Here is a 25,333-nt window from a genome sequence, read left to right on the forward strand (position 1 = left end):
CATAAGGTCCAGTGAACAGCAATGTGAGTCCGAGAGCAGTTCGAATTGGTACTACAGCACAGCGATCAGGAAGCACGGCTGTCGTTTGCGTGTGCTAGCGGGCCGGGGCTAGCAGATGGATCTTCGTGGTTGTCGCAATGGGAAGCCTATTGAAACCACAGACGATTACGTCGGCAGATCAGTCTTGATGGATCGTCGGGGCTCCGTGTCAACTCTAGGAGGTCCCGTCCGGTTGACAGAGAGGTAGATAGCCGGGAGATGTGCCTGACTCAAGGCTAGGAAATACTAAAGTACAGACACCCAAAAAAACTAAGTAGTACATTAAAGTATTTTTACTTAAGTACTTTACACCACTGATCAAAAGTATGTTGCTGCCAGCAGCACTCTGCTCCAACCAGCTGAACCATTGGGACCAGTGCCTACTTCAGCAACTTCCTATTTTGTTACATTGTTGCAGCGCATGCTCCAGCTTGTTCAAATTCTTGCACGACAGTGACAGCCTACACTGCAGGAAAATAATTCTTAAAAGGTAAACATCACACAACTATATGTTATCGCTTTCTCGATGCGAGTGCCTCAACGCATCTTTATAGCAACAAATAGCCTTGGCATGACCCTGGACAACACCCTGTCGTTCTCTGCTAACATCAAAGCGATGACCCAATCCTGCAGGTTCATGCTCTACAACATTCGCAGAGTACGACACTACCTTACACAGAAAGCGGCACAGGTCCTAATCCAGGCACGTCATCTCCCGTCTGGATTACTGCAACGCGCTGTTGGCTGGGCTCCCTGCCTGTGCCATTAAACCCCTACAACTTATCCAGAACGCCGCAGCCCGTCTGGTGTTCGACCTTCCCAAGTTCTCTCATGTCACCCTGCTCCTCCGCACACTCCACTGGCTTCCAGTTGAGGCTCGCATCTACTACAAGACCATGGTGCTTGCCTACGGAGCTGTGAGGGGAACGGCACTTCCTTACCTTCAGATTCTGATCAGACCCTACACCCAAACGAGGGCACTACGTTCATCCACCTCTGGCCTGCTAGCTCCCCTACCTCTACAGAAGCACAGTTCCCACTCAGCCCAGTCAAAGCTATTTGCTGCTCTGGCACCCCAATGGTGGAACAAGCTCCCCCACGACGCCAGGACAGCGGAGTCACTGACCACCATCCGGAGACACTTGAAACCCTACCTCTTTAAGGAATACCTGGAATAGTATAAAGCAATCCTTCTACCCCCCCCCCCCCCTCACAAAAAAATATAAAAATGTGGTTGTCCCACTGGCTATCATAAGTTGAATGCACCAATTTGTAAGTCGCTCTGGATAAGAGCGTCTGCTAAATGATGTAAATGTAAAATATGTACATACCCCTGTTTTCTACACCAATAGGGATAATGGTAGCAGTAGAAAGTGTAATTATTACCATGGGTGAATTGGTTTTGGCATAACCATAAAAAGAGCAGGAGATGGAGAGGTTCTTGGAAAGTAAGACACGCAGGTCTATCAACTATGTCATGTACAGTGAGGGAAAAAAGTATTTGATCCCCTGCTGATTTTGTACGTTTGCCCACTGACAAAGAAATGATCAGTCTATAATTTTAATGGTAGGTTTATTTGAACAGTGAGAGACAGAATAACAAAAACAAAATCCAGAAAAACGCATGTCAAAAATGTTAGAAATTGATTTGCATTTTAATGAGGGTAATAAGTATTTGACCACTCTGCAAAACATGACTTAGTACTTGGTGGCAAAACCCTTGTTGGCAATAACAGAGGTCAGACGTTTCTTGTAGTTGGCCACCAGGTTTTCACACATCTCAGGAGGGATTTTGTCCCACTCCTCTTTGCAGATCTTCTCCAAGTCATTAAGGTTTCGAGGCTGACGTTTGGCAACTCGAACCGTCAGCTCCCTCCTCAGATTTTCTATGGGATTAAGGTCTGGAGACTGGCTAGGCCACTCCAGGACCTTAATGTGCTTCTTCTTGAGCCACTCCTTTATTGCCTTGGCCGTGTGTTTTGGGTCATTGTCATGCTGGAATACCCATCCAGACCCATTTTTCAATGCCCTGGCTGAGGGAAGGAGGTTCTCACCCAAGATTTGACGGTACATGGCCCCGTCCATCGTCCCTTTGATGCGGTGAAGTTGTCCTGTCCCCTTAGCAGATAAACACCCCCAAAGCATAATGTTTCCACCTCCATGTTTGACGGTGGGGATGGTGTTCTTGGGGTCATAGGCAGCATTCCTCCTCCTCCAAACACGGTAAGTTGAGGCCAAAGAGCTCGATTTTGGTCTCATCTGACAACAAAACTGTCACCCAGTTCTCCTCTGAATCATCAGATGTTCATTGGCAAACTTCAGACGGGCCTGTATATGTGCTTTCTTGAGCAGGGGGACCTTGCGGGCGCTGCAGGATTTCAGTCCTTCACGGCATAGTGTGTTACCAATTGTTTTCTTGGTGACTATGGTCCCAGCTGCCTTGAGATCATTGACAAGATCCTCCCGTGTAGTTCTGGGCTGATTCCTCACCGTTCTCATGATCATTGCAACTCCACGAGGTGAGATCTTGCATGTAGCCCCAGGCCGAGGGAGATTGACAGTTATTTTGTGTTTCTTCCATTTGCGAATAATCGCACCAACTGTTGTCACCTTCTCACCAAGCTGCTTGGCGATGGTCTTGTAGCCCATTCCAGCCTTGTGTAGGTCTATAATCTTGTCCCTGACATTCTTGGAGAGCTTTTTGGTCTTGGCCATGGTGGAGAGTTTGGAATCTGATTGATTGATTGTTTCTAAGGACAGGTGTCTTTTATACAGGTAACAAACTGAGATTAGGAGCACTCCCTTTAAGAGTGTGCTCCTAATCTCAGCTCATTACTTGTATAAAAGACACCTGGGAGCCAGAAATCTTTCTGATTGAGTGGGGGTCAAATACTTATTTCCCTCATTAAAATGCAAATCAATTTCTAACATTTTTGACATGCGTTTTTCTGGATTTTTTGGTTGTTATTCTGTCTCTCACTGTTCAAATAAACCTACCATTAAAATTATAGACTGATCATTTCTTTGTCAGTGGGCAAACGTACAAAATCAGCAGGGGATCAAATACTTTTTTCCCCTCACTGTAAAACATAAATTTCACATTGCTGCCTGCTGAGACTTTGTATGTCAGGATAGGAAACTACATTTAGGTAATATACTGTATATTATAATTGTATCTATTCATCATCGATTGGTTTTGCCCCACAATTCCCCCTAAATGTTAGGCTAGTTCTTTCTTGATGATATACCTTCTTACAGTATTGTGCATACTATTCAGCTTTACGTTTCTGCTTGATAAAACTAAGAGAAGATTGAAATTACATTACATGTTAAATGATTTGATACGAACATGCACATATTTCATTTTAATAATTAAAATATGAATCAAGAGATCCTACATTTTGTTCCAGCTCGATAATAAAATGTGAATAAACTAATGTAAAAATCACCCCAAAAAACAAATTAAAAAATGTAACTCAAACGTGTTGTAAAATTGTTTATGGATATCGTTGTAAATGGCGGTTGTTTTCAATTGCATTGAGTGCATGTGATGTAAAAAATAAAAAAATAAAAGTGGGCCTCATTTGGCAGATGGCAGTTGGGCAAGACTGATACATGCATGTACCGTTAATGTCTCCGGCTGGATCAACCTACTAATGTTAATAGCTAATAAATTCAATCAATCAGTAATATGTACGTCAGGTTCATTATAGGCACTTCGCTATACTTTAGTCGTGACTGACCAGGGTAAAAATTATTGCCTTTGCATTAGAGGTTTTTAGATTATTAAAAACCTATAGGTAAAAGCAATATTATTTAACTTGAATCTCCTTCACTTACCTTGACTATTTGGTCGTCGATAATGATTGGTCCAACGAAAAGAAGAACCGTTCCAAAAACTGCCGTCAGAGTGCCTACGACTAAGAGTCCGATTGCTAGCTTAGATTTATTCATAGCTATAGACACAGTTTAACTGGGCACCAATAAATATGTACTAAATCAAGCTATAGCTAGATAAAAACAATGCATGTATGCTATCGGCTATAGGCAAGTCGTTCAGTGGCTTTTGTTCGGAGCGCTGTCTGGTTTATTGCAGCTCTAGACAAGATTCAAGAATACGGACTGTCAACCAATTTACACCTTAACTGAATGCAAGTGTTGAAGGTCCTTGCCAAACACAGTTAGATACACCCGGTCTTGAAGTCAAGTGAGGGCTCTCAGAGTGGAATCGCCGTGTTTATATTGTTCAAGCCACGCCTCCCTACACGCTGAGGATGGTGGGGGCTGTAGTTTATTTACGTCAGCAGAGACATGCATTTCATTTATAAATCACAACATTTAACGCAAAATCAAAGCAAATCTGACATACACATTATTAATGTATATAAATGTTGTTTAAATTGCGTTTCCTCACATTTTAAGACCTGATTGTATAAGAACTAAGCAAAGTCAGCAAATGAAGCTCCAGGTCAGAAAAATGAAGATGAAGCCCTACATATTGATCCCTCACCTTTTGTGTTGCAGTTGTGAATTATGAGACAGACAGACAAACACAGACAGGCAAAGGATGGACAGACAAACAAGGATAACGCCATGTGTAAATTGTGGTGAACTGCTCTGGACCAAAAGAGACTTGTGGAAGGCTGCAAATCTGTGAAGGTTATTTCAATTGATCCAAATGGACCCTCAAGGCCCCTTTGCTGACCTACACACCACTTTTTATTTCTAAAAAGGTATCCTTCAGAAGTTTAGAACTCTCTCTGTGTCCTGTGGGTAAGAGGAAGAAGTCAACCACCTGCTGGTAAAGCTATGGAGGGTTGAAGGGGCAGGGGTGGAATTGGGGAGGAATAATGAAAGCGATTGGACAGCACATCATAAATTATCTTCCATATGTAATTTATTTAACTGTAGGCTAAGGATGTGTTTCGGCCTCAACCTCATCATATTTGATAATGATGAATGGAAATGTAATGGGTTCCCAATGTGAATATTTTGTTAAAAGCAGACCAGTCCGATAAGTCTGATAAGTGAACCAATAAGGTTGTGGTCTCGTGAGAAAAAAAGATCAATTCTACCCTTGGGGAAGCTTTAAACGACACACCTCTGTCGGTAAGGAGGCTTGATGGATTGCTGCAATTATCTTGTCTATATTATCCAATCCAAATGAACTTCTGTCCACATTATCCACTCACAATTATAATAAACATATAAATGCAACATGTAAATTGTTGGTCCCATGTTTCATGAGCTGAAATAAATGATCCCAGATATTTTCTATACGCACAAAAAGCTTATTACTCTCAAATTGAGTGCATACTGTACATTTGTTTACATCCCTGTTAGTGAGCATTTCTCCTTTGCCAAGATAATCTATTCACCTGACAGGTGTGGCACATCAAGAAGCTGATTAAACATGATCATTACACAGATGCACCATGTGCTGGGGACAATAAAAGGCCACTCTAAAATGTGCAGTTTTATCACACAACACAATGCCACAGATCTCTGAAGTTTTGAAGGGAGCGTGCAATTGGCATGCTGACTGCAGTAATGTCCACTAGAGCTGTTGCCAGATAATTGAATGTTAATTTCTCTACCATAAGCTGCCTCCAATGTTGTTTTAGAGAATTTGGCAGTACGCCCAACAGGCGTCACAACCACACGTAACCACGCCAGCCCAGGACCTCCACATCCGGCTTCTTCACCTGCAGAATCATCTGAGACCAGCCACCCGGCCAGCTGATGAAACTGCTGATTTGCACAACCAAAGAATTTCTGAACAAACTGTCAGAAACCATCTCAGGGGGAAGCTCATCTACATGCTTGTCATCCTCACCAGGGTCTTGACCTGACTGCAGTTCGGCATCATAACCAACTTCAGTGGGCAAATGCTCCCTTTCGATGGTCACTGGCACGCTGGAGAAGTGTGCTCTTCACAGATGACTCCCGGTTTCAACTGTACCAGGCAGATGGCAGACAGCGTGTATGTCATCGTGTGGGCGAGCGGTTTGCTGATGTCAACATTGTGAACAGCGTGCCCCATGGTGGTGTGTGTGTGTGTGTGGGGGGGGGGGGGGGGGGTTACGGTATGGGCAGGCAGGCATAAGCTACGGACAACAAACACAATTGCATTTTATCGATGGCAATTTGAATGCACAGAGATACCGTGACAAGATCCTGAGACCCATTGTCGTGCCATTCATCCACCGCCATCACCTCGTGTTTCAGCATGATAATGCATGGCTCCATGTCGCAAGGATCTGTACACAATTCCTGGAAGCTGAAAATGTCCCAGTTCTTCCATGGCCTGCATACTCACCAGACATGTCACCCATTGTGAATGTTTGGGAGGCTCTGGATCAACATGTATGACAGTGTGTTCCAGTTCCCGCCAATATCCCGAAACTTCACACAGCCAATGAAGCGGAGTAGGACAACATTCCACAGGCCACAATCAACAGCCTGATCAACTCTATGCGAAGGAGATGTCACACTGCACGAGGCAAATGGTGGGCACACCAGATACTGACTGGTTTTCTGATCCATGCCCCTACCTTTTTTTTTTTAAGGTATCTGTGACCAACAGATGCATATCTGCATTCCCAGTCATGTGAAACCCATAGATTAGGGCCTAATGAATTCATTTCAATTGACTGATTTACTTCTATAAACTGTAACTCAGTCAAATGTTTGAAATTGTTGCATGTTGCGTTTATATTTTTGTTCAGTGTATATTAAGTCTACATTACAAAGAGGCAACTAGAGAGGAATACAAAGAGTTACTAGAAAAGCATGATCCAGAACCAACTTCATGCAAGTAATGTAGGTGATACATTACAGAGGCTGCATTTACACAGGCAGCCCAATTCTGATCTTTTGCCCCATTACTGTAGAAAGAGCTGATCTGATTGGTCAAAAGACCAATAAGTGGAAAAAAATCAGAGTTGGGCTGCCTGTGTAAACACAGCCAGAATGTGATTGGATGTGTGCAACAGCATGTAAACTCTAAGCTTGAAACCCAGGTTTATACCCACCTCTGGGTAATATGATTCACAGCAACATTTGACATCTCAACAGTTTTAACCAAACTAAACTCATATTCTCCATTTGTAGAGCATGAAAAAAGACAGACCATACTGGTCAATAAGTCTTTTTAATAACTTCATTTATTCTCACCCAAGGTGGAAGGTAGGCCTAGTGGCCTATGCTAGAAATGATCAATAAAAAAGTTAAACCCTTCTAATCACAAAGGCACTCATAAACCTTCAACAGATGCTAAACAGGAGAATGTGTCCTTTCCCAATGTCAACACTGTTTGAAAAGAGCTCCCCTGTTAGTGGGTGATAGACCTGAACTGATTTTGGGCCTCTTAATTAATCTCATGATGATCTCCTGTCCATCTGATGACAGAGAGAGTGGACCAGGCTTGACCTTGTGTGGACTTCCTAAACGTCCTGCATGTCACCAGGCGTCACAGTGTCTACATCCCTCCTGACACAAGACAGATCACTTGCACCATCCCTCTGTCTCAGATTGGGATGGGTTGTCTTTAGTCACACTACAAATCATCAGAGTCATTTGGATGTTTTGAAACATAGCTGTGTCTGTTATATATGCTCTATTTAATCAAACCCTCATTGCAGTAGTAATACTCCTATTTATGCAGAAACTCTTTTCCCAATAGGGTCGAATAAGATCTTCAAATGGTTTTGGGATTTGGCGAACTGTTAAAAACTACAAGACTTCCATCACAGGTAAAGATGCTTTCAGTTTCCTCTGAATGTTAGAGATTTACCTCATTTAAAAAAGGTTACACCCTCCTAACCTGAGAGGAAGCCATTACCACTTTCTAATTAATCTAAAAAGGAACTTGTTTGACCTTCCCATATTTAACACCTTTTAAATATAATAATGGTTTTGTTTTTGCAATGGCCAGACTAAGGGACATGTGAACCCCTGTGTACCCTTGGTGGGAAGATGGTTCCCACACTGAGTATATTCCTGTCTTGACTCGTTTCATGTCATACCTTTTCGGTATACAAAACACACAAGCACGCACATGTGCATGTACAGACACACAGATTTTGATGTCGGTTTTAGAAGTCCAACACACTCAAGGCCAAATCAAGGAAATGTATAGGCTTATCAAGGCTGTTATGAAAACTGTTCTCATGTGATCACATAAAAGCCCTGACAAATTGACACTGTAGTGACCTCATCAGACATTTACTCAGTCAGCCTGATGTTGCTAACCGCAACATACTAGGCCATTGTAGGCCTACTCCCCTTAGCTAATCATCATTAACGAACCAAACCACACTTTACCGTTGATATTCACAGCCCCACCACACATCTTTATCCATGGACTTGGTACATTTAGGGTGATGAAGAGAGTACCTCATAATCAGAAGGCACATGACCCACCCACGCCTGTGAGGGGATGGAGATCCAGGGCTTAGTAGCCCACCACAACCCTTATCTTCCTGGCATGTGAAATCTGCCGATCCGCCCCGGCCCTGTCCTGCTTTCAGGCATCAAAAACAGGCTTGTGCTGTCTGGCGGGGTGATCAAGACCTGGCATGGCACCGTCTGTCACATGCCTTTCTGACAAAACGCTGATAAGCATCAGTGGCGCAACTTTGGTTTTACATTTACATTTACATTTTAGTCATTTAGCAGACGCTATTATCCAGAGCGACTTACAGTTAGTGAATACACATATATATTTTTTTTTATACTGGCCCCCCGTGGGAATCGAACCCACAACCCTGGCGTTGCAAACACCATGCTCTATCAACTGAGCTACATCCCTGCCGGCCATTCCCTCCCCTACCCTGGACGACGCTGGGCCAATTGTGCGCCGCCCATGAGTCTCCCGGTCGCGGCCGGCTGCGACAGAGCCCGGATTCGAACCAGGTTCTCTAGTGGCACAGTTAGCACTGCGATGCAGTGCCTTAGACCACTGCGCCACTCAGGAGTACAGTTTTAGAAACATACGTTGTTTTTTGCTTCTTTTTTTTTATCCAGTCGGATAAACACTCCAAACAGCCTGCCCGACCACTTAGAGGCGTCCGCATGGTCCTAAAGCACACCATTGCCTCGTTTTGTATCAAATTCCAATGATAAAACTGAGGGGGACAAAAATGCTACTCCAGTGAAAGTTGCGCCCCTGATAAGCATAATACCGTTTTTGACAGACACACTCTCTCTGACACAGTGCCAGTCACAATCAGACATGGTTCTCTTTTTTTTGTTTTTTGGAAGCTTTCAAATCATCTTCAACAGCTTTATTGGTTTCAGATAACAAATGATGTATTGGAATAAGGCAGAACAAATTGTTCTGCCTTATTCCAATACATCATTTGTTATCTGAAACCAATAAAGCCAGTCGGAAGAAAATAATGTGGGCCCTTAATATGTTTTGAGTCGGGAGAAGTGGACTCATCACAAATACTCAGAAGTCATGCAACAGTTGACTGAGGGCATTGTTCCATACTATATGATGACACACAGGTGATGAGTGTTACAATAAAGATTTGTCCAATGTTTCCAGGTGGTGTTTGGAGAAACCCATAAAGGCAGTAGGAATGTTAGTGTGGAATTCAATCAAACGTCAAATCAGACACATGTCACCAGAGTGGGACTGGCAAGATATCAACTGTCAACTCCCTCCACTGAGACATGCTGCTGTGCAAATCAAATGCAGTTGTGAAAGATTGTATTTATTCTTTGATGGTGTTTATTATATGACCAGTACAGATTTTTTGAGAACTTTAACATCCTGGTCTTTCAAGTATTCTAAAATGAGTATTCTACCCTGCACATACTACAATAAGCAACCACTCACATGCCTACTAAGTTGTATGGAAGGTAAAAGATTGTGAACACAGCCTCTGGCTCTTTCTTCCCTCTGCTCCCTACTTCCTTAAAGACATGCTCCGGAACTTTGGCCACTACTAAGTCTTTTTCAAACCTCCCGCTTTGGGCTGGATGTGTCAATGTATAGTTCATATATGCATAATTTATGATCAGAATTACTGTCTTACCTCAATTAGCCACTAAATCCCAAGTTTGAAAGAGACTATACATTTTTCCCCACGTGTGCCAACCCACTTGCAATTAGCCAATGAGCTTCAGCCCTTCGCCATTTGAGTGACAGCTAAGATGCACACACAGTAGAGCGAGAGCAATGACGGGGGGTGCATATATCTGCACATATGTGACATAGCATGCAATTTTCGGGGACCACTTTTGACTTTCAGATCTACTGGCTAAAAAAGTATGCAGAAGTACAGGAGAATGTAACGGTTCCCCTCCAATGCGTCTCCATGCTTTCACTTCCTTCACGTGGCCCTGATTTCCTGTTCTAAAAAAACAGCCTGAGCAGCCACGACCTTATTATGTAAGTCTAAGGTCACGACTCACAAGACACAGGGGCAGCCCCAAAACAAAAACAGGCCATAACAAGCAAAATATCAATGTAGCCCCCCCCCATCAGTCTGAAAGATATCGACATTGGTCAGGCACCACCAAGAGTCAGTGTAGTTCGGACGCTTTATTTGTCCTATCCTTTCAACTCTATAATATGAGGTTCAGAGATGGTAGAGGCTAGGCGGTCGTAGCCTGTGCTCTAGCTCCCCCTAGCTGCATTGCTGTGTATGAAGTGAGTCTAGTCTGTAAGGCCAGAATCCTAACTTTATATATTTTTCTTGTCAAATCACACAAACAGCAAATGCAAAATTAATAAACTTGAATCTTTCAACTCAAACTTGTTTATTTCTGCTAAATCACAACGACAGATGGAAGTAGAGTTGTTGAAGGAAGAATGTTTGCAGTAACATTGACATCATCATGAAATAAAATACATATTTTCCTAAATGTTTTATTAGATTGGAGAACACATTGGGAGGGATCTTGGACCATTCCCCAATACAGAATCTTTCCAGATCCTTGACATTCTGTGCTGATCAAAGATCCACTACCACATTTTACAGTAGAGGATGGATAAACATTTACAGAATGGTTACCTGGAGAAAAACAGGGAAGGGTCATGCTTTTTCAATTTCAGTCAAGGTGAGGTTTATAAAAATAAAATAAAAAATCTAGTCCAGGGGAGGGTCATGTAATTCGTAATTGATGAAATTTCAATATTTCTCAGCGTTTTAGAATTAGTTGCTTAATAGGCTATATATATCTATATGTGCCCGATGCTGCCCCTCAACTCCGATTCTCTGCTGGGTGCGCAATATCAAGTGTGCCTATTTAGTGTGGTCTCAATCAAATGATCCATAGCCTATAGAATACAAAATGCATGCTCGGAGAAGCATAGAGCAAAGATATATTTCTAAAATGGCTGCTGGGATGGTTTAAATAAAACTAGGCTGCATTACACACTGCAGTGGATATTCTAACCCTGAGCCCCAGCCTGCTCTGCTCTTACTCATCCAAAACGTTAATGTGTGCTGCCTAATGAATGCTGTGCTGTGTAGGACTACGGTGGCAGTTCAGGAGGAGAGTCAATGGCTTATTCCGATTTTTGTTTTTATCAGGCCTAGTCCAGAAAATGCACACTTCGGCACGGACTAGCCTATAGTCTGTTCTGTTCAGTTTGAAGACTAGCCTATAGTCTGTGTTCTGTTCAGTTTGAAGACTAGCCTATAGTCTGTGTTCTATTCAGTTTGAAGACTAGCCTATAGTCTGTGTTCTGTTCAGTTTGAAGACTAGCCTATAGTCTGTGTTCTGTTCAGTTTGAAGACTAGCCTATAGTCTGTGTTCTGTTCAGTTTGAAGACTAGCCTATAGTCTGTGTTCTGTTCAGTTTGAAGACTAGCCTATAGTCTGTGTTCTGTTCAGTTTGAAGACTAGCCTATAGTCTGTGTTCTATTCAGTTTGAGAAGGAGAGCGCGAAGATGAGGAGGAGGACCGGAGGTCAACTTTGATAGCTTGCTACTACTATAATAAAATGTTATTAAAAACAATATGTTTCTTGCCCGTTAAGTATTTATCAGAGTTATTAACCTCACAATAAGCCAGATTCGAGTAACTTACATTGTGGTGCTGAAACTTGAAGCAGCAGCCACGGCACAATCAATCGGAAATGGACAGCTCATGGTGATGAAAGTAGGCAAATTCGAGTAGGAATAATTCATTTCAAGAGGGCTTTGTGTTGGAGCCTATTTCTTCCTATGTCTTTTTGAAGAAAATAAAAACGGATGTGATTATATAAAGTGATCTATAACAGTGCTTTAGTCCACAATGATTTATGCTAGAAACAGGCTGTCAGATATCCGGGAAAGAAGTAGCTCCGATGCATATGGGGATATCATTGTTTCATTTCTTTGACATTAAGAGGCTGAGCTACAACCTTCTATAGCCGAGGAGACAAAAAATAGAGTTTGCTTGGGAAGTCATCTAATTCTGTCACTATCAATTGATTAAGCTATTCACTTTCTGTACAATAGAAGATGTTTAATCCCAAACAGCGTTTAGAGAAACACTTGTGACCTTCTCTTGTTGGGTTAAGCCACGGAAGAAGAGTAGCCAGCAGTTAAAGCATAAAAAAATGTGCGTCGGTAGGTCTACTCTGTCTGGTGTGGAAAGGTAGGCCTAACTTTTGAAAGTACCATGCTCAGATTCCTAATGATGTTTCAGATTTAATTATTTGCAAACCGGGGACAGTTTAATTGCAAACAAGACACACAGATTTGGCATTGGAGAAATATGATATCCAACAAATGTAAATGCCTGGAGTTTTCTAAATGGCATTGGCACTTGGATTGGAACCGGTGCTATGGTCAAATGACATGAAAATAGAGCTCTTTGGCCACACACACCAGTGGTGGGTTCGGCGTCTGCATATGCAGAAAATAACCCCATACCTACTGTAAAATGTGGTTGTGGCACTTTGATGTTATGGGGCTATTTTCTTTCCACTGGTACTGGGGCCTTTGTTAAGGTCAACGGCATCATGGACTTTACCAATTACCAGGACATTTTAGCCAAAAACCTGGTTGCCTCTGCCAGGAGGCTGAAACTTAGCTGCAAGTGGATCTTCCAGCAAGACAATAACCCCAAGCACACATCAAAATCCACAAAGAAATTGTTAATTGACCACAAAAATCAACAAGCCTCCAGACTTGAACCCCATTGAAAACATGTGGTTGGAATTGAAGAGGGCAGTCCATAAGCGCAGACAAATTATTTCAAGGATCTGGAAAGATTCTGTATGGAGGAATGGTCTAAGATCCCTACCAATGTGTTCTCCAATCTCATAAATAATTTGAGAAAAAGGCTCAGTGCCGTTATCCTTACAAGGGGAGAGTGTCGGAGTATTGAAAAGAGGGGTGCCAATAATTTTGACTCCCATCTTATTGAGAAAAACAAAATCTCTTTCTTTAAGCAGTTGTATTAGTATAAAATAATATACTTTTTTTTAAATGTGGGAGCATACAATATAGCTCAGTAATTGTATTATTTATTTTATACAGTCTTTTTTGATAATCTTTATCAAGGGTGCCAATACATTTCGGTCAAGACTATGTGTTTGTAGTCACTCACTCATCCCCGTCAATCCGGCTGGTGCGTGTGTGTAGTAGTGTAATCTTTCAAGTTTATCTTCACTTCTCTGTTCTGCTCCGACCAATCAGTACTCTTCATCCACTGTCTCTGTTTTTGATTGGGTCAGGCTTGTCGTCTGAGGGAAACAAATCCATATTGAGGATTTTGAGGCAGACCAATCAGTGCACTCTCACATGATCAACATTTGACTGTTTATCTAACCGTTAACCTATAACGTCTCACCTTGTCGACCATTTCCTGCATCTTGTGGATGAGGGCGAACATGTGACCAGCGTCCTCCTTCAGCTTCTTCTCATAGGATGAGCTTCGAAGCTCCGCCTTCTCCAGCCTGCTGCCAAGACCCTCCTCCTGGCCCTGAGTGACAGCCGCAGCATCCACTGAGAAAGAATAAGCGAGGGACGGTGAAGAAAGATGAACAGAGAGAGGGGGTAGAGGCAGAAAATAGGGTTAGCCATCTAAGTCTATGAAATTAACAAGATATATAATAAGAGTCTAACATGTGTACGTGTGTGAGAGAGATAATTTTTTTTTTGAGAAATGTGTGTGTAGTACCCAGTGCGTCCTGTAGGGTGGCGATGCGTAGCTCCAGGGCGTTCCGTGTTCTGTCTGCTGCTTCCAGGGCCTGTAGCAGGCTGGGGATGTTGACCACACTGCCCCTGTAGGAGACCACCTCAGCCCCCACGGCTGCAGTTGGCCCCCTGGACCCCCCAGACTTCCGGCCAGATGCCTTCTCCTTCTTTGGAGCTCCACGAAACAACCCACGGTTACCTGAACACACAGAGACTTAACGTGAGTGTGTGCGTGTGTGTCGGTCCTCACCCATTGGGGACACATAGATAACACTCAGAAAAATACTGAACGTGTGTGTGTGTGTCCAACCTTCCATGCTGATGTCTGGTTCTGTGTGTTCCGTCTCCTCCCAGCGAGAGGCTAGCATCCTGTATGGACATTGTCCCTCCACACACACCTTATTCAACACCACCTGGACTTGGGTGGGTGTGAGCCACAGCCCTAGTGACAGTAAGATGTTGTGAAGGTCTGCTTGTCTGAGGCTGCCAGTGAGCCGTCTGTCAAAGAACACACAGGCCAACAACACCCTACGAGACAGCACCTAGAGAGAGGGAGGAAGAGAGAGCAAGAGGGAGATTGAGAGAGGTAGTTAGAAAGGGGAGAGATATGAGACACTATGAAGCATAGCAGTGGGAATATGTTTAAGGGGGAGGGGGGTAAAAAAGAATCCCTTTATAATAAAGCATTGCATGCATCTATAATTTTTTTGGCCCTTTTATAAATGCATTTCATGCAATTCTACGTCATTTACATGACAGAAGACACTGACAAACTGAGATCAATAAAAACATTGAATGCAAACAATAGCCCAGGCCAATGAAAAGACACAGATTGTACAATATTTAGAAGGAGATATATATATATATATATATATATATATATATATATATATATATATGTATTATAGGCTAAAGGACTACTAAATAACCTTTCCAGTGGCACTGAAGATGAAGGCTAGGCTACTCACTGGGGATAAGCTACTTTGAAAAACAGTGCTGTTCACTCAAAATTCGGAGTTGAGAAATAATGTTTTAGCTTCTACAGACAGATTAGTCTTCTCTTTTCAGCAGTAGACATTTGCATTCCAAACTGTACGTTTTTCCCGTGATTGTATTATTTTAATATGCGAAAGGCAAAACTGACAGCCGCAACCAAGCTTAGAAATATAATCCATAGATGGCAGTTCCCATTCAAGTCAGTACAGGCAGCCATTGCTAGTGTACCCATGAGTTTAATAGTCAAATTGCCAGGGTTAGAAGTTCCAAACCCTTCTATGGATGATATGTCTATGGCCACAAAGCAACAAGCGGTTGTATATTTGGCTCACATGCTGCCCACATTGCAGCCCTTCTGACTCTACACAGAGTATACAAAACATTTAGAACACCTTCTCAATCCATGACATAGACTGACCAGGTGAAATAATAATAATATAATATGCCATTTAGCAGACGCTTTTATCCAAAGCAACTTACAGTCATGCGTGCATACATTTTTACGTATGGGTGGTCCCGGGGATTGAACCCACTACCCTGGCGTTACAAACGCCATGCTCTACCAATTGAGCTACAGAGGAAATATATGATCCCTTATTGATGCCTTGTTAAATCCACTTCAAATCAGTGTAGATGAAGGGGAGGAGACAGGTTAAAGAAGGATTTTAAAACCTTGAGACAATTGAGACATGGATTGTGTATGTGTGCCATTCAGAGGGTGAATGGACAAGACAAAAAATGGAAGTGCCTTTGAATGGGGTATGGTAGTAGGTTTCAGGCGCACCGGTTTGTGTCAAGAACTGCGACGTTGCTGGGTTTTTCACGCTCAACAGTTTCCCGTGTGTATCAAGAATGGTCCACCACCCAAATGACACCCAGACAACTTGACACAACTGTGGGAAGCATTGGAGTCAACATGGGCCAGCATTCCTGTGGAATGCTTTCGACACCTTGTAGAGTCCATGCCCTGACGAATTGAGGCTGTTGTGAGGGCAAAAGGGGGGGTGCAACTCAATATTAGGAAGGTGTTCCTAATGTTTGGTATACTCAGTGTATGTGCTTGTGATCAAACTTAAATCCACAGCTATTTTTTTTAGACGCTATTGATCCTCTGTGGCTAAATGCTCCTGGTGTAGTATTTTGAATGCTTTTATGTATGTCTGTTCAGACAGGAGTAATATAATTTTTGGCAAAGTTATTTCAATTTATCTGAGGGTGCTGCATCCCCTCCAACACCCCTACTTCCCACAGCTATTCTATGAAGTATAGTAGCTTTTTTTCTTGAGGGACCCTAGTATTTACAGTGTATGTAGGTCTTACATTGTGCTTTAAGAGGGAGTCTGAATTCTCACAAGTAATTCCCTCCTCTCCCAACATTTCTGGAAAAAAATAAGGAAAAAAGAAAGCAATTTTAGTACACAGCTTCTGGCATTTAACTTCCCCCAACCCAGTCTTTTCAGATCTTCATACCTCTTTCTCGTTCTACCTCTCCTTCTGTTTCTTTCTCATCTATCTCTTCTCCATCGTCATCAGTCTCCTCCTTATCCTCCGCTGCTCTCCCTCGGCTCTCTCCTCTTTCCTGAAATCTTTTACTCCTCTCATCCCGCATTCTCTGCTTTTTGTCGTGCTTTATCTGTTCATCCTCCTGAAAAAGAGATTGGAGGAGAAAGTAAGCAGGACTAAATCAGGTGTAGAGAAGAAAAAACTGGTAACATGTTTATTTGTGTGTGTGTACCATGGGTGTGTGTGTGTTTGTGTACCGTGTGTGTGTGTGTACCATGGGTGTGTGTGTGTGTGTGTGTGTGTGTGTGTGTGTGTACCATGGGTGTGTGTGTGTGTTTGTGTGTGTGTACCGTGTGTGTGTGTGTGTACCATGGGTGTGTGTGTGTGTTTGTGTGTACCATGGGTGTGTGTGTGTGTGTGTACCGTGTGTACCATGGGTGTGTGTGTAGGCGTTAGAGAGCAGAGACCGCGGTAGAGCAGCAGACCAAAGTCCCTCTGAAGCATCTCACAAAACAACTCTGCCAGCAGGCCCACCTAGAGAGAGAGAGGTCCGTAGAATCATTTACGTTGTATCATGACAACTAACCTACTCCAAAGCAGATTAGTACAGTATATCTCAGTGTAACGCAGTGTGGGCTAGGGGAGTACTTTACCTCAAAGGCCTCCTTGGTTGTGGAGGTGTGGGGCTCCAGGAGAGAGGAGAGGGGGACGGGGCAGAGGGCTAGCCCAGGACGAGGCCTTGCAACCAGGCAGGGAGCAGCAGGGAGAGGGGCCCCTTCCTCCTGATAGACAAAGAGACCGGAGACACAAACACGCACAAGGCAGCTTTAAAATGGCAGTGAGTTGTGACTTGCCTGATGACTCATACTGAATGTAATTCCGCTACATACATTCAGACTGCCATCCTAGAAGTCGTTTGTGGTGACGTCAAAGTGAGGGCCATTGTACAAAACAAGTAATCAGAGATTAGATCGTCTCTAACCAATCAGAGTATCAAAGCCAATGACTATTTCCGAAACGCTGCTTTACCCACGTGTGTTCAAGGTCTGTCCCAACCCATCGGTTTCTGGGACCAATCAGAATGGTTTGAATCTGTTCGCATTGGAGAAGTCGTCGGGGAGGAGATCAAATCCAGACTCATCGTGGAGAAGAAACATTAGTGGGCGTGGCGTTTAGCCGGAGCCATGTGGATGGGTAGCCAGGTAAAGATGTGACTACTACAGGAAATGTATCCAACTCTCTCTCTCACACACACTCACCTCCTGAGTCCTGAGTGTGCTCCAGTCCTCCTCTGTAGGTACGATCCGCCAGACATCAGGTAATAGAAACACCACTGTCTCCACCTTCCCCTCACAAACATAGCTCAGCTCAGCCATCTTATACCTGAGAGAGAGAGAGAGAGTTGTTCATTCCATTGTAAATGGAGTGCCACACACAGAGCTGAAAAGGGAAAACCAAAACAAGCATTTGACTGGCTGGTGTACTACCTGTGTATATGTGTAAGAGTCAAAAGAGTGTGTGAGCATAAAGATGTGCTTGTGTGATGTGCGTGTGTGACCGTGAACATGCAAGTGTGTGTACTGACCACTGGGAGCAGCCGCTGAGGTCCAGTCCACTCTGTTCCCTCACACAGCGCAGGGCTGTCCTCAGCAGTGCCCGAGGGTCCTTCAGCGGACTGGGACCGCCACCATCTGTCTCAAGACACCACGGACCCCCCAGGGCCCGAAACTCACCCCCTACCTCCCCCAACAGGAACTGACAGAGAGGGGAGAGCGAGAGAGAGATGATGTACTTAGTATGTAATTATGATTTGACCAAAGTTGAGGTGAATAGTGGGCTGTACCCAGTCACAACGTAACCGTCCTCACCTTGATGAGAGAGGCAGGGTGCACAGCACCACCCTGCTGTTCTTTCTGGTCCTGCAGCCCACAGCACCGTCTGTACAGTTCCTCTGAACTGGCCATGGACAGCAGCAGCACCTGTGTGACACACACACACACACACACACCATCCAGTAGGCAAACAAGACACACAGGTGGTGAATGGGAAGGTGAGAGTCAGAGTGTGTGTGTTTGGTGTGCTTTACCTTTACAGTGTACTCCGCGCCCTCTCTCTCGATGTTTGTGTGTTGGTCGGGCTCGGCGGGGCCTATGTGGTAAAGGCAGGGCTGTGGGAGGGGGAAGGGGAGGGGCTGGGAGGAGGGAAAGCTGTCAATCCAACTGATTGACAGGTGGCAGACAGATGGGGGGAGGGGGAGGTGGGGGTAGCGACGCTGTAGCTCTAGACTGTCACAGGACACACTGGGGGAGACAAAGGGGTGGAGATTAATTGATTACCAGAGTTACAGATTCTTTGATTGACTGATTGGATAAATGAATAAATGACAAGTGGACTCACCAATCCCTGGGGAAGCAGGAGAAGAGGGCGGGACTTTGAGGTGGGGTAGGGGAGGTCTTTTTGTGGTGAGCTCCCTTCTCCTCCTCCTCCTTCCACCTCCTCCTCTTCTGGTCACAACCCCTCACTCCACTGTCCTCCCTGAGACACACACAGCATAATATTGCAGACAATCGATTTTCCTCTGATGTGAACAAAGAGACAAAACACACACACTGCACACACACATACTGCACACACACACATACAGACAAACTCACCGGCGGTCTCGTCTCCCTGCCTCAGCAGGTCTCTTCCTGATGCCTCTGCCCCAGCCCTCAAACTGCCCCCCCCATGATGGAGTCTGCAGCAACCCCGCTGAGAGCGAGAGAGTATAAATAAATCAATAAACACTATTCCCTATATAGTTCACATCTTCTGTGGATGAAAATGGCCTTTCTGTGACCCTAGGACCTTGGTGGATTAAAAGGCCCTCGGTGGCCAAACTAGTGCACTATATGGAGAGAAGGGTGTGATTTGGGACAGGTTCACTCACGTTTGGCCACAGTGTGAAGGATGCTGGGGATGAGAGGAGGGATTTTGGGAGATTTGAGGAGAGGCTGCGGCTTGCTACCCAGAATGCCCGGTTTCTGTCCGTGTGCAGGCATCATGGAGGGCAGGAGAGGACGAGGAAACTTTGACGTCTGAGAAGAGATGAGGAAGAAAGAGGATAAAGAGTTGACCTTTCCTTTTTTATCTTTGTCTCTCTATTCAGCCCTCTTGTCTGACACACTATTAGTTAACATAACAACAAATCAACCACTCAGGTGAAATATGAAATTCTATAATATCACTGCCTGGTCCTCCTACAGTAATCTACATTACCTACAGATACTCTACCTGTGGGTATTCTGTGAGGGTATGTACTCTACCTGTGTGTGTTCTGTGAGGGTCTGTACTCTCTGGGCGCTCCAGCTGTGGGATTGAGACAGATCCAGGACAGCCTTCACCAGCACCCTCTCCCCTAGCGCCGGAACTCTCCCCTTCACCACACTGACACACACAGAGTTAACAACACAGCACTCAGGGTTAACACAGTACACACAGGGTTAACACAGCACACAAAGGGTTTACACCCCGTTGAATGACCTCATAGAATTGAATAATTTAGTAAATTAAGACTGTTATTTTAGCTATATTGCTTATACCAATCCAAGCTTCTCAAATCTACATGTGTATAATAGGGGGTTAGGGGTCCATTTGAGATTGGGGCATAACAACTGGAACTTGCTATTAGTCCTTTGTACCTCTTCTGAAAACGCACTTCCTGGTCCACCATCCCATAATGCTCCTGGAGATGGGTCACGACCCCAGTGAAGACACGCTGCTTCATCTGAGAGCGAACACACACACACACATCATTATAGACGCATTACACACACACACAAACAGACACACAGGGTGAGCAATAAAGGTTGTCTTACTTGGCTATCCATGTATCTGCTCAGTATCACTCCTTAGCTGGATCAGTCTGGACCTACTTCTTTCTGGAACAGACCTGACACACGACCATAGAAATAGAATCCTCATTCTAGTTCTGTTTGCACATGACAACCACCCAATTAGCCCACTTCTGATTCTCCCCCTTTCTCTCTGAAGATCACTTGCCCTATAACCACTGGGTCACTAGTTCAAACTTCACTTGAGCTGTTCCCCCTCAATCTCTACATTATAATAATAATAATAATAATAATATGCCATTTAGCAGACGCTTTTATCCAAAGCGACTTACAGTCATGCGTGCATACATTTTTTTTTTTTGTGTATGGGTGGTCCCGGGGCTCGAACCCACTACCTTGGCGTTACAAGCGCCGTGCTCTACCAACTGAGCTACAGAGGATACATTGAGATAACAGATCTACAGCATGCATGTAGTATCTGCCTACCTATCCATGCTCACGAATATGTAATGTTGCTGAGATGAAGCAAAAGCCCATAAATGGCTAGACTTCTTGCTTGGTTGGCAGGAAAGCTGCAAGAGAGTCTTTAGCCCAGACCTTTTATGGTGTGAAGTACCTACTAAAGCCCAAAAAATACTCCTCTTATAATCAACTGGACCCAATGTTCAGATCAATAGAAAGAGTAAAAATAATAATTATATTGAACCCCGATGGATGACACTATGGTGAATAGCCTAGCTAGTTATCTAGCTTAAACACATGGCAAATACTTTACGCTGTAAGATCTGTGCATAATTGATTTAAGCAAAACAGCCTGGGATAGCTAGCTAGCTGACTAGATGAATGAACACATTCACCTAACGTTGATGATCCTGGCTACTACAACAAATGTTAGCTAGCTACAGTACTGGTAGCTAGAATTGAGATTATTTGTAATTACGACCACCAAACGGTCACTTTGGACACATACAGGTAGCTAGCTAGTTAAGCTACAGTTAGCTAGCTAGCTAGCTAGCTATACGTTTGTAATTATGAATTCGATTTCGAAAAAGGAGCAAATTAGGTAGCTAGCTAACTTGCTAGTAACAGTACTCACTCTCACAAACCTTCCTTGCAATCCTCTTCTGGCAAAACGTTACTGCTTTTGTTTGTTTTGAAGTGGAGCAGTCGCTACATGGCCATGGGGTGTAATAATTACGCAGATTCTGTTGCGGAAAAGGTTCTTAAACGGAAGAAAACGTAACGAAACCGGGAGGCAACTACGGCTAATGATTAGAACACTGATGTGACGAGCCAGAGAGGAAGAGGCGAAGCGAGGGACAACTAGGCCAAACATCAATCTTCTCCAGCAGGTGGTGTTGTTTCGTTTATTTCGCTCACCAAGCGATGAATTCTTGTATGGACGTCAATGAGTGTCGAATTTGTTCAACAAAAAATGTAATGGCTTATTTGCTACGTGTGGCTTATTTGATCGAATACAAGTTTCGTAATGCTTAGGTTGTTACAAGTGTACTGATAGAAGTAGGACACGCGACATCCCGGCAACTTTCAGAAAAATACTTAAATCATTGGGGAAAACACTTTTTATCGGAGTTGTGGCTGTTATCACACGCGAATCTGCCCTCTCATTGGCTAGAATTGTCCCACCTGATCTTGCCTCCTCCCGACTGCCATCCATTTTTGAAGACATTTATTTTCAACGTTAGAGCGGCCAGTTGAATATCTGGCCAATATAATGGATAATCTGTGGTTGACTACATTAAAATGGCGCTGCCCATGCTAAAACGGCCTTTTGGGCCATAGAGGCCTCTATCATCAAATACTTGTTATAACTAACCCATTGTTCTACCGGTGCTATTATTGGGCTTGTTCGACAGTGCAGGCGACTGCCTACTGACGGATCTACAAAGAACCTTGCATCATAAATAACTACCCATTATAATTTGTAGGTCAGTCAAGAGTAATAAATTACCCATGATACATTACGGTTTTGATCCTCTCGAACACGGCCCTCCTCTACGAACATTTTCTAAGCGTCACTGTGTTCACGTGATGAATTACGTTCATTCAAGCGATTACACACGCGTGAGAGTACCAGGCAGTCAGGCACCAATTTTGACTTTGTGTTCTGGACTGATGTACAACTATATCTTGACAACAAAATGCATACAACCATTGAAATATCTAAGTTTGACATATTATTTTACTACACTGATTCCACAGTTGAACGTCAGTATGTCATAAATCTCTTTATTATGAAAATATTTCATACACAAATAAAAATGTATGAAGAAAAAGCACATTTTCTATTTATTTTTAATCAGATTTGGAAAACTATTTAGCACTATTAAAACGTATACAAAACAAAATGTCAAAAAAATGTCATCTTTACATGTCTGTATTTGATTTGATATAATGTTGATTTGTGTTATGATTTTATATATATAATATTTTCTCATTTTCTGTGTAATCCCTCTGGCTGTTCTTTTTGTGTTTTACAGCCCGCCGCGACCGGGAGACTCATGGGCGGCGCACAATTGGCCCAGCGTCGTCCAGGGTAGGGGAGGGAATGGCCGGCAGGGATGTAGCTCAATTGATAGAGCATGGCGTTTGCAACGCCAGGGTTGTGGGTTCGATTCCCACGGGGGGCCAGTATAAAAAAATATGTATTCACTAACTGTAAGTCGCTCTGGATAAGAGCGTCTGCTAAATGACTAAAATGTTTTTAAAAAATGGTTAAATAAAAAAAACTACTTTGTGGAACTAGTCAGGCACTAGAGACAAGAGATGGTTACCGATAGGCTACAGTTCCATGAAATGGGCTTAGATGATCGCCTTTTAAAGGTAGATGTTCTTCTCTCCGGTGAAAATATGAGGAGAAATTAAGTGTTAAATCGCATGACCTCAATTGTGATATCAAACGGTTACAGAAGCATACATCAGTAGACACTGAATGCAGCTAATATCTCTAACCTAGCTAGCCAACATTAGCTATTTAACTAGCATGTGAACGTGTTTACTTTGCCTGTCAATCGGCCTGAATTTCAACTCATTTACATATTCAAGAGTAAATGGAATTAACCATGTTATGCCTAGTATGTAGCTAGCTAGATGTTATTTAAACAATCACCTCTGCTACAGGAAATTCAAGAAGTCATGCAGAAAGCAGAATCCTTCAGAAATAAACGAATGAGATGCAATACTCAGCCTTTTGTGTTAATTTCATTGCCTAGTTAGTTAACTAACTAGCTGGCGGACTTGGGCTGGGCTCAGCCCACTCTGATCCAGGATAAAGCTATCCCTCTGGCTCTGGAGGGCAAGGACAGCCAGCTGGAGTCAAATCTAACTGACAGAACAGCCAGCTGGAGTCTTGCAAAAGTCTTCACCCCCTTGGCATTTTCCCTATTTTGTTGCAACCTGGAATTAAAATGGAATTTTTTTTTTGGGGGGGGGGGGGGGGGTTGTATCATTTGATTTACACAACATGCCTACCACTTTGAAGATGCAAAATATTTTTTGTGAAACAAACAAGAAATAAGACAAAACAGACCTTGAGCGTGCATAACTAGTGTTTTCCTTGATGGCCAAAAAGCTCAATTTTAGTCAGAGTACCTTCTTCCATATGTTTGGGGAGTCTCCCACATGCCTGTGTTTGCTTATTTTTTTCTTTTAAGCAATGGCTTTTCTTTCTCTGGCCACTCTTCCGTAAAGCCCAGCTCTGTGGATTGTACGGCTTAAAGCGGTCCAATGGACAGATACTCCAATCTCCGCTGTGGAGTTTTGCAGCTCCTTCAGGGTTATCTTTGGTCTCTTTGTTGCCTCTCTGATTAATGCCCTCCTTGCCTGGTCCGTGGGTTTTGGTGGGCGGCCCTCTCTTGGCAGGTTTGTTGTGGTGCCATATTCTTTGAATTTTTTAATAATGGATGTAATGGTGCTCTGTGGGATGTTCAAAGTTTCAGATATTTTTTTATAACCCAACCCTGATCTGTACTTCTCCACAACTTTGTACCTGACCTGTTTGGAGAGCTCCTTGGTCTTCATGGTGCCCCTTGCTTAGTGGTGTTGCAGACTCTGGGGCCTATATATATACTGAGATCATGTGACAGATCATGTGACACTTAGATTGCACACAGGTGGACTTTATTTAACTAATTATGTGACTTCTGAAGGTAATTGGTTGCACCAGATCTTATTTAGGGGCTTCATAGCAAAGGGGTTGAATACATATGCACGCAACACTTTTCCGTTATTCATTTTTTAGAATTTTTTGAAACAAGTTATTTTTGGGGGGGACTATTTTGTGTATGTCCATTACATGAAATCCAAATAAAAATTCATTTAAATTACAGGTTGTAATGCAACAAAATAGGAAAAACGCCAAGCTGGAGTCAAATCTAACTGACAGAACAGCCAACTAGAGTCAAATCTAACTGACAGAACAGCCAGCTGGAGTCAAATCTAACTGACAGAACAGCCAGCTGGAGTCAAATCTAACTGACAGAACAGCCAGCTGGAGTCAAATCTAACTGACAGAACAGCCAGCTGGAGTCAAATCTAACTGACAGAACAGCCAGCTGGAGTCAAATCTAACTGACAGAACAACCAGCTGGAGTCAAATCTAACTGACAGAACAGCCAGCTGGAGTCAAATCTAACTGACAGAACAGCCAGCTGGAGTCAAATCTATGTCATCAACTTTGACTTCCCCACCACCGTTGATTCCTACATCCACCGCGTCGGATGGTCAGTGTCACCACAACAGAATACAACTTTATTGTTCACGTAGAGATGGAAACAAGCTGCAACTCTGAAATAAC

General features: G+C 43.4%; 2 protein-coding genes across 7 annotated transcripts in view; both read right to left on the bottom strand.

Moving 5' to 3' along the window:
* The window catches only part of scarb1 (scavenger receptor class B, member 1), a 70,128-nt gene extending 65,887 nt beyond the window's left edge, over positions 1 to 4,241 (bottom strand). For all 3 annotated transcript variants that reach the window (XM_084160426.1, XM_084160425.1, XM_084160424.1), the window contains exon 1: positions 3,880 to 4,241. In XM_084160426.1, the coding sequence (XP_084016552.1) occupies positions 3,880 to 3,993 (114 nt within the window). In that variant the 5' untranslated portion in view covers positions 3,994 to 4,241. The remainder of the gene's footprint in view (positions 1 to 3,879) is intronic.
* An 8,438-nt stretch (positions 4,242 to 12,679) lies between these two features.
* On the bottom strand, positions 12,680 to 23,666 carry ccar2 (cell cycle and apoptosis regulator 2). Of its 4 annotated transcripts, none has more exons than XM_084160958.1 (19): positions 23,648 to 23,666; positions 20,542 to 20,615; positions 20,365 to 20,450; positions 19,990 to 20,110; positions 19,614 to 19,761; positions 19,339 to 19,435; positions 19,082 to 19,219; positions 18,771 to 18,984; positions 18,553 to 18,663; positions 18,270 to 18,439; positions 17,944 to 18,067; positions 17,338 to 17,466; positions 17,117 to 17,218; positions 16,652 to 16,826; positions 16,502 to 16,560; positions 14,496 to 14,727; positions 14,169 to 14,384; positions 13,839 to 13,993; positions 12,680 to 13,731 (listed from the first exon to the last, which is right to left on the bottom strand). In XM_084160958.1, the coding sequence occupies exons 2-19, from the start codon at positions 20,551 to 20,553 to the stop codon at positions 13,681 to 13,683; spliced, it is 2,340 nt and encodes a 779-aa protein (XP_084017084.1). In that variant the 5' UTR covers positions 20,554 to 20,615; positions 23,648 to 23,666; the 3' UTR covers positions 12,680 to 13,680. The 4 variants fall into 4 exon arrangements, with proteins under 4 accessions (XP_084017084.1, XP_084017082.1, XP_084017083.1 ...); XM_084160956.1 differs by lacking the exon at positions 23,648 to 23,666 and adding an exon at positions 21,614 to 21,818; XM_084160957.1 differs by lacking the exon at positions 23,648 to 23,666 and adding an exon at positions 21,624 to 21,684.
* Between the last annotated feature and the right edge of the window lie 1,667 nt (positions 23,667 to 25,333).

Source organism: Coregonus lavaretus, assembly GCF_964263955.1.
Source record: "Coregonus lavaretus genome assembly, chromosome: 4".
Classification (NCBI taxonomy): Eukaryota; Metazoa; Chordata; class Actinopteri; order Salmoniformes; family Salmonidae; genus Coregonus; species Coregonus lavaretus.